The sequence below is a fragment of the Vipera berus genome (assembly GCF_964194415.1).
Source record: "Vipera berus genome assembly, chromosome: Z".
Lineage (NCBI taxonomy): Eukaryota > Metazoa > Chordata > Lepidosauria > Squamata > Viperidae > Vipera > Vipera berus.
In genome coordinates, this window is record NC_138205.1 from 83,045,770 (window position 1) to 83,061,383 (window position 15,614).

Consider the following 15,614-nt stretch of genomic DNA (forward strand, 5'->3'; position numbering starts at 1 on the left):
AATTATGCAATGAGAAAGATAAAACAGTGGATCACCTTAACAGTGGCTGCAGCAAAATCTCACAGTCTGATTATCTACAATATCATGACTGAATTGCCACAATTATACATTGGAAGCTTTGCAAGAGGTTTGAATGTAGCAAAGATTACTGGGTATACCAAATTTTCATTCTTGAAAATGAGCAAGAGACGTTTGGATCCAAACAGACAGACATCTGGCCCACAAAATGCCTAACATCCCCAATGTGGAAAAGAAAAAATTCTGGTTCATTGATATTGCAATATGAGGTGATGCGTGAATTCAAGAGAAACAGCTAAAAAAACAACAAAATACCACAATCTGCAAATTGAAGTTGAATGATTATGGAAGAAGAAATCAATGGTTGTACCAATAGTAATAGGAGCCCATGGAGCAATACCCAAAGGGCTGCCTAGATACATGGAAATTTTGAATTTATTGGACCTGAATATCCTGACTGCAAATATCCTGCAAAAAACCCCACTCTACTCAGAACTGCCTATATACTCAGACATTACTTTAACAGCTCTTAGGACCTTGGTTAGGACTTGAACTGTTAAGCCTATGAATCAAACTGAAGATTAAATTTTAAATAATAATAATGTTGATGTCACATTCACAATTATAAACGGTGGAGCTTGTGTTGTTAAATTTGTATCATATCTCTGAAGAACCTGTTGAATTCTGCATATTTTTTTCCCATTTTATACATACTTGTAGAATAATTCCACTTGCCAAGTATGCTTTTGCTGAATCAGTTTGTCCTGGATTTATGATCACAATTGGGGCTAGAATTTCTGTTATAAATGGTTGCAGTTGTAAGTAGAGTTGAACCTGATTTTATAACAAATTTTATTGTGGTCATTAAACAAAACATACATCCTTAATGAATGAGGTCATTAAGTGAATTATCCATTAGATAATTGTCAAATAAGGTTGGAAATTGCTCTAGATCCCATATTTTTCTATCTTATCTATATTTAGGGTGGAACAAAATCATTTCATTGCCCTCAAAAATATTGCAAATGATGGCTTTGGTAGTTAGACAGGATAGCTATAGAAAGAAGTATATTATGATATAACTTTAGAGAGAGAGGTTAAAATATAATTGTACTTATAAGTGTTGCGAAGAATATCAAAAGCTACTACTTTGTATATTTTTCTTTCCTTTCTATTTTTAACTTTAATTTCTCTTTGAATATTTTTATACTTTGTATTAGTTTTTACCTTTTTAAAAACATTAAAAGTATATATATTTATTACTGTGTGTATATGTGCATACATACATATAAACATACTTATATACATATGTATTTTCTGGAGACATGATGGCTCAGAGGTAAAAGACGCTGAGCTTGTCAGCTAGAGTTGACAGCCCAGGTTTGAGATCTGAGTGCTGCAGGACAGAGCAACTCCTGTTCCTTGCCCCAGCTCCTGCCCACTTAGCAGTTCAAAAGCATGCAAATATGAGTAGATTACTAGGTACCACTTTGGTGGGAAGATAACAGCATTCCACGCACATTTGGCATATAGCTGTGCTTGCCACACAACCACGGAAAATGTCTTCAGACAATGCTGGCTCCCTTGGCCGAGAAAAAAAGAAATGGAGATGAGCACTGTGCTGTAGAGCCGGACACAAGTGGACAGGAAAACGTATCTCTCTCTCTCTCTCTCTTTCTCAATAAACAAATGTTGCACATGATGTAGAGATCTACTTGTCCCAACACATTAAATAATACAGTCCCTCTATCCTAACTTCACTGCAATCAAGCACTGAAACTCCCCATCACCACCGCCGCCAATTCTACGCGCAGCAGCACCCCATTCCTCAGGGCCTCACTCCGGGCCCTCTGCCTGACCCTTTGAGTCAGCATCGTCTTTCAGATATTTGTAATCTGCTTTGACCAGAAGATGCATTAGCAGCGCGAGGGCTCGCCAGCTTCCGCGTATCACGAGCTGAGTGGGCGGGGCTTACGCTGAGCTTGTCTTGCATGGCTCTGCTGCCTAGAGCTGGTTTCATCCCACCTGCGGCCATTTGTCGAGGCTCCTGCACCAGCCATCAGCGTGGCGCGTCGCTTAGGAGCGAGGGAGACGCTCCCGTTGAATTGCAGCGCCAGCGGCGAAGGCGGGATGGAGGAGGAGGAGGGTAAAAGCATAGGTTCTGTGGCTTTTCTCGCTTAATCTTTTCTTACAGGATGCTTGAGTTGTCTCGGCGAACCTTCCCAGCCCTCCGCCCTCTTTTAGTGAGTGGGCGAACAAATTTCTGGTCTCCAGCGAAGGAATCAGTGTCATGCTTATGCAGGGAGTCTTTCTTTCTCAGTGGCTTTGGTGGATTGTAACCCTGTCCGATCCCACTTTATGGGGATTTGCGAGAGAAATTCTTCAGGGGTGGGTAAGGGTGTTTCCTCGCCGTGTTAGTTCGTAGGTTCTTTAGTGTCTATTTAGCCGGTTCCCGCTGTCCTTATGCAGCCTGCATCCCCCGTAAATGATTTGAATTTGGATGCGGAGGTCGCCTAGCTCTTCAGCAACTTTCAAGGGAATAAGAGAGGCCTAAATAACTTATGTTATCGCCATGGATTAACTTCGCCAAGAGCATTGTGCTCACCTATGTTTTAAATAAACCAACATCACACAATCCACCCATTTACTATTGTTGTTGTTGTTAGTTGCGAAGTCGTGTCCGACCCATGGTGACCCTATGGACAATGTTCCTCCAGGCCTTCCTGTCCTCTACCATCTACCATTTACTATTACAAAGCCCTAAGTCTTAAAAAACAAAACAAAATAAAGCGTTAACCAACCCTCACTACCTTCCCTATTAGTCTGTGTGGATAATCATAGAACAGTGGTTTATTTAAGCACTATAAAAGGAATGCACGTTGTTTTTTATTATGAACATGGAATTGCTATTGCTGTATAGAAATATGTATGTTTGTTTCAGAGTAAAAAAAAAAAGGTTGCCTATCTAACACAAATAGCCAGGCACAAAGTATTTTTACTTTAGAAACATTTCTCAGAATAAAAACTGCAGATTCTAAATTAAAGATAAAATAGAGAACAGAAAAGTGAAAAATAAAAATAGAAAAGAAAAAGAATAAGCGGTTTTCTATCTTCTTAACAGTAGTTAATTTAACTGCTGCTAATTTAAAATATAAAAATAATTTATATTTTACTCACTCTAGGCTCGATTACATTAAAATTTCCCCTATTACTATATTCTACTCTAATAATTAAATCTATAACTCAGCAGTTCATTTTTTTCTTTCTTTTTCAGGAAAAAGTCCATAAGTGATATTGTCATATACATATACATATACATATACATATACATCATATACATATACATATACATATACATATACATATACATATACATATACATATACATACATACATACATACATACATACACATATATATATAATCAAAAATACCTTCCTAGACTTTCCAGTCAGGCTACATCCAGTAGACAGTATTAATCAGATTTATCCCAGTTTTAAGTTCCCTCAAAGTCAGAAGTCACCTCTTTTTGATTTTGTTAGCCATATAGCTCCATCCTTTCAGGCTAGTGGCCTGGTAGTGGCTGGGTCTAGTCCTTACATATTGGGATTACACTCCAGTCTTGTGCAGAATTGGGATAGCCATTGGCTTGAGCCAGTTGATTTGTACATACCTAATACAACTTAAAGTTATGCTCTACATATGCTAAAGTCAATAAGTTCAGTAATTTTTAAAGCTAGCAAAGAAAAATACCACAATATATTTCATTGAGCACAAATGCTCTTGCTTTTACTATTCATCTATAATGTTATAGACATTATTTTTAAATATTATTAGAAAATATTAACATAGCAACATGATATGTATGCATATATTACATTGTCTTTCCCTTCCTTTAACTACACTTAAACTTTCCTTAAGTAGACTGCTCTGCCTTCGGGAAGTGGTAAATCCCAGCTGACCCCATGAACTCTGAGAGGCCTCTGAAACTTTTCTCCATGTATCTATAACTGTTCACATTAAGATAGTGTACATTATTTCAGTGCTGTCAAAGAGAATGTTTGGGCACAGAGGCTACCATAAATTATTTCAAGCATTACATGAATGAAGAAGCTAGATAAATTTCTGTAGACAGTTGACAGAGCTATAGTGTAGGAAATTGCCCTTGTATTAAGCCAGACACTGGTGAATCTATTCCTGGCAGCAGCTGTCCAAATTTAAGGGCAATCCTAGAAGACAAATTGATCCTGGAATCTTCTGCTTACAAAGCTGGTATTCAGTCATTGTTCATCAAGGACTTTTGCACAGCAAATTTACTATGGCATTTTAAAAGAAATTGCTACTTTTTTTGCAGTTTATGGCAAATTTTACAGTACATTTTGTGTATTGTACATAATACAAACTTGTCATAAATCCTTTAATGTTTTTGCTCATACAAGGTAATGCTGCCAGCCTTCCAGTAAAGATTGTATGTGTGATGTTGTTTATATGAGCAACTCACTTTGTTTGTCATATTGTTACTTTATGTTTTATGAAAAAATAATTGTTCTGTTTTTTTTCCTTTTGTATGCTTATTAACAAGCACATCTTGGTAATCTGTAATTTTGCAAGTTCATTTCTTTGTATCACATAATTTGTAATACCTTATCTTGCCTTGTTTTGAATGCAAATATTTAATTAAGAGGATAAATATGTATGATAAATCAAAACATTTAAGCCATGGTCCAATAACTCCTTAGGTTTATTGAGTCTATATGTCTGAGGTTAGTGGAATATCAGGTGTCTTTGAGTTACAAACCTAATGGAGCCTGCCCATCATGGTGGTAACTATAAATGCAGGCCAGATGCTGAGTACTCAAAGTGCAGTCACATGATAGGGGGCTGACAGTTGGAATTTTAAATTCAGATCATAAGTTTTCCCAGAGACGTCTGTCATAACTTCAAATGGTTGTAAATTGAGGATCTGTATAGACAATAGTAGGTTGGCTCTCACAGTACTCTCTAAATTAGAAATCTAATTTACATAAAATAATGAGATGAACACAACACTAGGCTTTATGCTTGTGACATACTGACACAAATGTGCCAAAATTGACCAATTCTGTCCTTAGCATGTTGGGGTATGGATACAATAAAAGGGAAAATGATGGTTTAATTGTGAATGAAAGCCCTCATATACCTGGATGTATAAACTGGTGTTGTTTAACTTGTGGTGGATGTGGATGAAAGTAGGTTTTCACCATTCTGAATGAAAACAATCCAGGATAGGAGGTAGTATTTTGGGTAGCATCAAGAATAACTCTTTGGGATGGAAAAGGGACATGTTAGAAAAGAAAGTAAGTGAAAAATCCTAGATCAGACATGTCAAACTCGCAATGTCATGTGACATCACATGATGTATCGAGACTTTTGCTATTGCTGGCAATGGGGTGGGCGTGGCTTCCGCATGACGCATTGGCCCACAGGCTGGCTGTTTGACACCCCTGCCCTGTATTGACTATAAGAACAGAACATACAAATCCTGTATGAAAAAGGATAAGAAAGTATATTAATCTGGTAGAATGAAGAGGAAATGGAGCATAGGTATATGGAAGCTGCTTTGAACAGTATAAAAATTATATCACATGACTATGATTACATACTAAAAGGAAAAGATGAAAAAATGCTTAATGGAATTATCCAATAAAAGAGTCTGTGGATAAGAAAATATACATATAAAAGAGTGTAGTTAAAAGTTAAGAGAAAGATACTGTATATTGGATATAGGAAAAAACATTTGACAGAATTCTTATTCAATTGTGCATTTGTAATTTAGAACAAATATATGATAAAGAAAATAAATTTAAGTTGTGTAATGTTTTTCATTAAAGTGGAGTTTGATAACATTTATGAAAACCTCAAAAACAAGCATAAGAAACATAAAAACAAAACGCAAACAAAACCAAAAAAACTGTGTGGATGTAGTGAAAGCAAAGGTACTTTGCACCAATAGAAAATAATGGAGAGGCATAATAGAATAGAATAGAATAGAATAGAATAGAATAGAATAGAATAGAATAGAATAGAATAGAATAGAATAGAATAGAATAGAATAGAACCTGGAAGGGACCTTGGAGGTCTTCTACTCAAGCAAGAGAACCTATACCATCTCAGATAAGTGACTGTCTAGCCTCTTTTTAAAAATATCCAGTGATGGAGGGCCCATGATTTCTGGGGGCAAACTACTCCACTGATTAATTGTCCTCACTGTCGGGAAGTTTCTCCTTAATTCCAAGTTGCTTCTCTCTTTGATCGGTTTCCAACCATTGTTTCTTGTCCTGCCCTCTGGTGCTTTGGTGAGTAACATGACCCCTCTTCTTTCTGGCAGCCCCTCAATTACTGGAGTACTGCTATCATGTCTCCCTTATTTCTTCTTTTCTTTAGATTAGCCAAATCCCAGTCCCCCAACTGTTCTCCATATGTTTTAGTCTCCAGGCCTTTGATCGTCTTAGTTGCTCTTCCCTGAATATTTTGTGAACTCTCAACATCTTTTTTTCTGATATGGTGACCAAAATTGTCTGCAGTATTTCAAGTGTATATAAAGCTATGTGTATGTGTATATGTGTATAAAGCTATGCTTTATTTTATTCTATTTTATTAACTAATGCTTTTCTTTGGCTAACTATTTCTTACACACTTTCTGTACTTTGCAAAACATTGCTGAAGGAAATGGTGTGATAGGGATGCATGTGGATGGGTATGTTTGTGTGTATACACACATACACGCATATATACTTGGGCTTGTATGTGGGATTTCGTTAAAATTCAAATTTGTATAAATCCTTCTTGTTTTTACATAATTTGCCTACAAAAGAAAAAAAACCAATTCAGTGTTTGTTTATCTGGTTCATCTTGAGCTAAAGAAAGATAATAAAAATACATTTTTCTCACATATTAAAATAAATGCTAAATTGGAGAGATATTTTGAGTGAAATGCTTAACTAAAATTAGTACCTACCATATCTTGGCTGACTTCACAAGAAAAACAAAGTAAAAGCAAATTCGTTTTTGAATAAGACACAGTCAAAAAAGTAGGTTAGATTGTAAATTAGGGAAAAAATGTTAAGAAAAATGGTCAGCTGTGATAACATGAGGGTATTTTATTTTGAATGAAATACATGTATTATTAATGTATTGGGATTTGCTATATTCTGTCCTTAAAATAAATGTAATCTTAAATAAAATAACTGAAGTTGAGTGCTATTAAAATGACTAAAATGTGCACTTTAACTCATATTTCTCAAAAGAACACTAACCTAAGTGATAGCCTCTCAGTACTATTTTCAAATAGCAGTATGCTACAATTTGTGATGAATTGCCATAGAAATCAAGTTTAAAGCTATCTTAGAATATGAATTAAACTAATTTTATGGATCTATGAATCTGGCCCTTAATATTTTCATTTTAGTTTGCAAGCAGCTAATAGAAAGAATAGAAAGATGAAAAATGACTGTTGTCTTAACTGTACTGTTTTCAACAGGTTTGTGGGACAGAACTACTTGAAATAATTTATAGCCATCACAGTTTGTTCTTCTTTAAAAAAAATACTAGAAATATTGAATATAATCAATATGATAGAAATATTGTTCATAGTCTTAATATGTATAACAAATTAGTAGAACTTTTCCCTCTTTGTTATTAATTCAGGGAAAGAACATTTACTAATCAAACAATGATAATGCAAGATTTAAAACATGGCAACTAAGATATAATTATCTGATTAAAATGGTACATGAGGATATGAAAGTTTTAAAAATAGTACTTGGAATTTTATTTGTCAAAGATCTAAAACTCCCATTCAATACTACTGTGACTGAATAGATAGTAATTTGGCTTTTTATTTGGATAAATAAAGTCTGGTCCAAATTGCAGTTATAAGTCAAGGACATCCTGTAGTTCAAAAGTATTTATCTAAGCATATTGGTTATTGTGCAGATGGGTTGTTTCTTGGACTTACCAAAAATGTTTTATAAACTAGCTCTTTAATGCCACCTTGAGCTCCATATAAAAGGAAATAATGTAATTGCTGCATTGTCTACTGAGAATTACTGTTGCTCAAGTGCCAGCAAAATTAATGAGATGTGTACAGAATCTTCTCATAAAAGTTTTTCTAAAAGCTGAAGGATGTTTTATTTTAAATTGACTAATTTGTACTAGGTGTGATAATAGTTAATAGAGGGGTATTTTTGTTCTCAAAACTCAATTGTATAACTACATATAAGTTGCTAAGTGCTTAGGATATTCAAACAACGCTTAAAATTATTTTTACTATACAGATTTAACCTATGCAAGAGATCTTTTAGCAGATGGATTTTTTTTTCAAAGGAAGTTCATCACTTTCCTTACTATGAGTGCAAATGTAGATCAGGTTGTTCAATTTATTTTTCTTGGCAAGGCTATATTAAATTGACCAAGAAAATAAATTTCAATTCAACACTATGTACTATATAATACATATCATACAGTAGTCCTTGATATTTGGGTATGTTTCCTAGAATAGTCACATGGTGAGATAGGCCGCAAATAAATTTAACAAACGAACAAATAAAAGTTTGTTAGATATCTTTTAAATCATCCATCTCTTTATTTTCATTCTATAAAAAGCTGAATCTCTTAAGGTGAACTTGTCCATGTACTTTTGGGGCAACAGTTCAGAATGGTTTGCCATTCTAAAATGTTTTTTCATTTTTACCTACTTTAGTATAGGATTTCCTGGTCTCATAAAAATCCAACATAATGAACTATATAATTCATAATAAAGTTGATATTAAATCTACATAGTAAACAGAAGCAACACAAGAGAGAGTGAAATTAGTAGAAAAACTCAAAATAAAAATTTGCACCATGAAATTTGAATGCTATGAACAAGGGAAGTGCCATATCACTAAATCAGAGAACTCTCAATTACATCATTATTCTTAGATAGCACTAGACTACAAAATTTAAACATTAAGGTATATATGTGCATGTAAATATATCAGTTAAGAATGTCTGAAAGCTGCTGTTTAGTGGAGGTATTAAGATGAATAATTCAATTAAACAGCAGCTCTCAGACATTCTTAATTGATACATTTATCTTGGGAAGATCCCTTGTAAAGGTGATCCATTGCAGGTGTAGTAGCTTATGATAACATGTTTTAAGAATAACACAAAAGTAGGGAGTAGGTGTCAAAGACCTTTGTCATGGTTCTGGTGAATGAGACAAATCAAACAAATTGCAGGCATATTATTTATCTAAAAAGTCTTAGTAATGAAATGAAACATCGGCACTCATGGAGGGATGCCAGAATCTGAAATCTCCTCCCCCCAAACCCATCGTAACACACACAGACAATCCCCACCTTTATCTACATGTCATAAATCACATTATCCAATTACTTTCACATATGAGGTCTCTCCCATTCTGTACGTGGGCTTCTTATCTTCTCAAAATAGTTGTTAGAAAATTCCCTCCCTACAAGATTCAATGTGAAGCAGTTTAAACAAAAGGCTTTCTCTTACATTGTCAGTACAAAAACATGTCAATGTTTGCGGCATTGATATCCTCCCCCCCTTACAAAAAGAACAGATCCCGTAATGTAAACAAACACAAGTTAGGAGCTGACTCTTGGCTTGTTGGGGTGTTTCTCGTAAAACTTTTTGATAAGCCTGTCAGCTTTCACATCGCTAGATTTCACCCAAATGGCTTCAGACAATGGGTATCCCTTCCATTGTACTAGTTACTGCAATTTTCCCTTAAAGATTCTAGAGTCAAGGATACATTTCACTTCATAATGGGTCTGACCTGCTACTATGAGGGGTCCAGGAGCCTTCTTAGGGGGAGGTCTTAAAGTGGAGGCTCGAAACGTTTTCAGTAAGCTGCAATGGAACACCGGGTGAATTTTTCCCAAAAGTCTGGGAAGTTTCAATTTTACTGTGACTGGGTTGATGATTTTCACAATGGGGAAAGGCCCCAAGAATTTCGGTCCCAATTTCTTGCTGGGTAATTTGAGACGTAAATATTTAGTTGACAGATAAACCTTTTCCCCCACTTGGAATGTTCTTTCGGGAGCTCTCTTTTTATCAGCTTGTTTTTTATAAGTCTCAGAAGTCTTGTAACACCGTTTTTGTGTTTCTCCAAACCTCTTCCCACCCTCTTACCTATTGATCAAGTATCTGGGAAGCGGAGGGCACCTGAGGATAGTCAGGCATTGGGCTGAACTCTTTTCCTGTGGCTATTCTGAAGGACGTGTAGCCAGTGCTGCTGTGAACAGAATTATTGTAGGCCACCTCAGCGAAAGGGAGAAGGTCAGTCCAGTTTGTCTGTTGGTAAGAAACATAGCATCTGAGGTATTGCTCCACCATTTTGTTAGAGGATTCTGCGGCCCCATTGGTAGCTGGATGAAAAGAAGATGATAAGCCTTGAGATGATCCAATTAATTTAAGGAAATTCCTTCAAAATTTTGCTGTGAACTGCACTTAGTTTCACATATGAGGTCTCCTCCCATTCTGTACGCAGGCTTCTTATATTCTCAAAATAGTTGTTAGAAAATTCCCTCCCTACAAGATTCAAAGTGAAGCAGGTTAAACAAAAGGCTGTCTCTTACATTGTCAGTGCAAAAACATGTCAATGTTTGCAGCATTGACAACCTTTTTATATCTCTCTTACAAAAAAGATATTGCTTAAATCGCTAGTTAGCAGTTGATAGCAAGAAATAGTAATGGTGAGGTAGAGGTACCTATATAATGCAGCGTCCCGCATATATACAAGGTACACAGGAACTGGTTTTGCTAATTAACATTTTAAAAAGTTGTGGTTTCAGACTTCTAATTTCTCATATCTATATCTTAAATAACAAAAACACCTATTGAAATACTTGAGGATAGTTTTTCTTTTATTCACAATCTCATTTTGGGTATTGCAGTTTTTTTCTTGCATATTTTCTACCCTTTCAACGACTAGCATGCATGTGCGGGGGAACCTTTACCTTTACCTTTACCTTTATTCATATTAGGTTACCTGCCAAAAAATCTCAGCACATCTACAATAAAGTTGAAAATTCTGCAAAGAGCTGTCAAGTGCTCACTTGAATAATGTACAAGAGTTACACAAAAATCTTTTTTGCTGGCCAGAAGTAATGAAATGTAGGACATATCAAATGGTCTTTGTGTAGAACCCATTGTAAGACAAGATTTTAGTTATGCTAGTTAAGCTATTTCTTTAGTTCCTGATTTTCTCAATAAAGATTGATAACAGGTTGGGAGCATACAATAAAATGTATCCATAAGGAAAATGCGTACTTCAATGTTGTTGGAAGAGAGAGATTTTATATTATTTGCCTATGGTAATGTTAGAAATTTCCACAGCAAATATATATTCATTCCGAGAAATGGTGTCATTCTGAATGACAGATTCAAAATCTCAAAGGAAAGACTTTTCTATAGAATTACTGCAATAGAAATACCAATGGAAATATGATACCCTAACTGAGCTGTAATTATCCTCAAATAGAAAATGAAATTAGAAAATTACCTAAAACAAATACAGCTTCAAAGTAATAAATGATTTTTCTTGAAATGCCCTCAAATAGATGGGTTAAATGCATGTTCTATTTGTAGCAAAAAATAATAATAGTGCATCTTTATAGTTTAGAAACTATAAGGAAAGTAGTCCTGGAATTTTATCTTAAATCATATTCAGGGTCTAGTGTTATGAATGCTGTGTTATGAATGCTGTGGGAAGCAGTGATTATAGCACTACCTAAATTTAATTTCTATACAAGTGGAGAATTGGAACTCCATTACTGGTCAAAAGAAATTTGGTTAGGATGAGAACTCTACAAATAACAGTAACAATATCGATAGCACTTAGACTTATATACCAGTGCTTTATTCTAAGGGGTTTACAGAGTCAGCATATTGCCCCCAACAATCTGGGTCCTCATTTTACCAACCTTGGAAGGATGGAAGGCTGAGTCAACCTTGAGCCAGTGAAGATCAAACTACTGGCAGTGAGCTGAATTAGCCTGCAATACTGCATTCTAAACACTGTGCCACCACTGTTCCAAATTACTTCAGAATTGCTCAATTTCAATCAGTTAAATTAAAAGATATATGACCCATTATTTAGTTTTAAGGGCCCACTTACATGATCAATATGTGGTGTGAAGTTTATAGAGAAAAAGTTTATTCAGAAAATGGAAGCCATTTCAACAAAAGGAGAAAAATGGTCAAAATATTGAAGAATGTAATCAAAGATTTTGAGGTGAGCACATTAGAGCAAAAAAAAATAATCCAATTTCATAAGTGCAGTGATGAGGTCTGAACTGAAAGTAGCTCTTCTGGAAGACAATCTCATCAAATTTGCAGATGACACCAAGCTGACAAGAATAGCTAACACTCCAGAAGACAGGCTTAAGATACAAAAGGATCTTGACAGACTTGAACATTGGGCGCTATCTAACAAAATGAAATTCAGTGGTGAAAAAAAATAAGGTTCTACATTTAGGCAAAAAAACCCAAATGCACAGCTACAGTACAGTACAGGTGATATCTTGCTCAATAGTAGTAACTGTAAGAGGGATCTTGGAGTCCTAGTAGACAATCACTTAAATATGAGCCAGGAGTGTGCTGCAGCTGCCAAAAAGGCCAACACACTCCTAAGCTGCCATTAACAGAGGGATGGAATCAAGATCACATGAAGTGTTAATACCATTTTATAATGCCTCAGTAAGGCCACATTTGGAATACTGCATCCAGTTTTGGTCATGATGTAAAAAAGATGTTGAGACTCTGTACTCTAGAAACTCGAGTACAGAGAAGAGCAACAAAGATGATTAGGGAAGTGGAGACTAAATCATAAAGAACGGTTGCTGGAATTGGATATGTCTAGTTTAATGAAAAGAAGGACGAGGGGTGACATGCCAGCAATGTTCCAGTATCTCAGGAATTGCCACAAAGAAGAGGGAGTCAAGCTATTCTCCAAAGCACCTGAACACAGGACAAGAAGCAACAGATGGAAACTAATCAAAGACAGAAGCAACCTAGAACTAAGGAGAAATTTCCTGAGAGTTAGAACAATTAATCAGTGGAACAACCTGCTCCAGAAGCTGTGAATGCTCCAACGTTGGAAGTTTTTACGAAGAAACTGGACAGCCATTTGTCTGAAATGGTATAGGGTTTCCTGCCTGAGCAGGGGGTTTGGACTAGAAGATCTCCACGGTTGTTCTTATTTTATTTTATTATTATTATTATTTATATATTTATTTATTTATTATTATCATTATCATTATCATTATCATTATTATTATTATTGCCATTGCTTGGAAAAGCAATAGTTACAAACTGAATTAAAAACAAAATTATTATGGAACTCTAATATGATGGTATGGCAGTACTAGGAACATTGTGAACAATTCTGGTCATCACACATTAAAAAAATGTAGATCTGACAGGAAATGGGCATGCTTCAAAATTTATGTAAGAAGAACATGTAACAAAATATAGAGCTTTTTACTTTAAACAGGAACACTATATAGAAAATTATAAAATTATGATGGCAAGGGAAAATTCTTTCATACCTCTAAAACCCAGAAATATGTAATAAGCCTTGGATATGGGAAGTACAACTTCAGTGTGCATAATTAAATTATGTGATTATTAAAATTTGTCACATATTTTAGTAACTATCGACTTGGATAGCTTTCGTTGCAGTCCAGTCTGTAAACAAATAATCTAAGGAAGAATAATCTAGATTACAAGGAAGTTTAAGATTACAACTAAAGAATGACAACAAGTGCCTTATTTTTCAATTTGATTTCTTTATATAGGCAATTTACAATTATTTTCCTCCTACACCTCTTTTCCCCACTTCCCTCTGCTTTTTAGATGTACAAGTCTGGTGGTCCCTTTTGTGAAAATGAAACAGTCTATATCTCTTTGTTGTGATAACGTCTAATTTTGTATCAGTGTTGAGAAATATCTTTTACCAAAAGGAAAAAAGAAATTTAAAAGGATTCAGTGACTGTGAATTATAAGAGTAATATATATTCAGAAGCACATGTTTTTGCAAACCATTCTTGTTTATTTGATTAAGTATTTAATCTATTATTTTATGAGAACAGAACACTGAATTATGTAGATCTAAACACATTTTATGTCACTAATGCAATGAAATCTGCAGAATATAAAGTCAAATATTTATCTGAGCAATGATCCTAAAATTAGGTCCCTCCCTCCCCTTACATTTTTAAACTCTAACCCCATTGTTGCTTTTGTAAACCAATTTCCAGATTAGAAGCTTTAAAATGTCTTCAAATATCATCATCACATCAAAATTTTATTGTCTAAGACCAAACAGAAGAACAGAGACCAATAATACGAAAACTTCTAGAAGGAATTTTAAAGAATTGTTGAAAATATTTAAAATAATAACATGGAGGATGAACACTATCTGGTATAGTGTTAATCGAAAAATTAGACTCATTTCTGAATCAGGCTTGAAAGAACACAGGGCACAAGCAATTGCTGGAAGCAGAGAAGTTTACTTCCAATCAGATTAGTTTGGAGGTGATGAGTCCAGTTTTTCTTTGTAGTATCTTTTATAGTAAAGGCCTATCGTCCCTGGAAAGCGTGGGAAGAGAGGACCGGCTCCTTACGAATTTTTAGAAAGTGTAATTGACTGGGATTCCAAAAGGGGGCACTAAATTGCTGAGCTGTGGTTTTCCACTTATTTAGCATGGCATACGGGTGGTAGTGTTGTGAAGGAAAGATTCTCTTATTACTATTACTATTAATGGGTGAAATTTTTGGCATCCTGAAATGTTTACCTGAATAGGCTGGTGCCTTTTGCTAATATGAAACTTTGTCTCAAGTCTCTTGCATCTTCTCTCACGTTGTTCCTTTTGCTGTGGAGATAGCAAAGATTTGAATGATATGGAACAAAGCGAAGATGGGATGACACGGAGAGTTTGATTTCCTTCCCATAATAGCTATTGATAAAATATGTCCCAAATAGCATGAAAAATGATTCTACTGAGAAATACATTCTCAATTTTATTATGATAGATGGGCAATACAATTATTCATATTTTATTAGATTTTTTAAAAGAAACATATCTCTGTGAATTAATGCTTTTTACTATGGGGCCAATTTTAAGTGAACATCTTTGAAGCTCTCCGATACTAAATCCATTGGAGACATATATTTCATCAACAATGAAAACACTAGTGAAACTGTCTTAGAGAAAATATATCAAAGCAGCTTTGAAATTGTAGGATTTTCAGATTTTTCTTTTCTAAGTTCAAAGCTAAACAAAATGAATAGAGTAGTTACAGAAAGCACATGTTCAATATTGCTTTTTTTGGGGGGGCTGTTACCTATATCGGGTGTCAAACTGCCGGTTGCATCATGTGAAGGCCGTGCCCACCCCAGTTCTGGCAATGTGAAAAAAGTTGCAATACGTCACAACACGTCACGTAGAGGAGGCTATTTGATGCTTCTCCGTCCTGTGCGCTCCCACAGAGAAGGCCTCCTCAGGGTGCCACCGGTCAAAGAATGCCGGCTGGTGGCCCCCAGG

General features: G+C 35.2%; 1 protein-coding gene across 4 annotated transcripts in view; it reads left to right on the forward strand.

The window, feature by feature from the left end:
* The first annotated feature begins 2,084 nt into the window (after positions 1 to 2,084).
* Positions 2,085 to 15,614, forward strand: part of GADL1 (glutamate decarboxylase like 1) — a 143,385-nt gene continuing 129,855 nt past the window's right edge. For 2 of the 4 annotated variants that reach the window (XR_014028408.1, XM_081343189.1), the window contains exon 1: positions 2,087 to 2,164. Coding sequence is in view for 1 of the 4 variants with exons in the window: in XM_081343189.1 (XP_081199315.1) it covers positions 2,149 to 2,164 (16 nt within the window). In the remaining 3 variants the exon portion in view is untranslated. Of the gene's footprint in view, positions 2,165 to 15,614 lie in introns of all 4 variants that reach the window. The other 2 variants (XR_014028406.1, XR_014028407.1) reach the window with 2 other exon arrangements.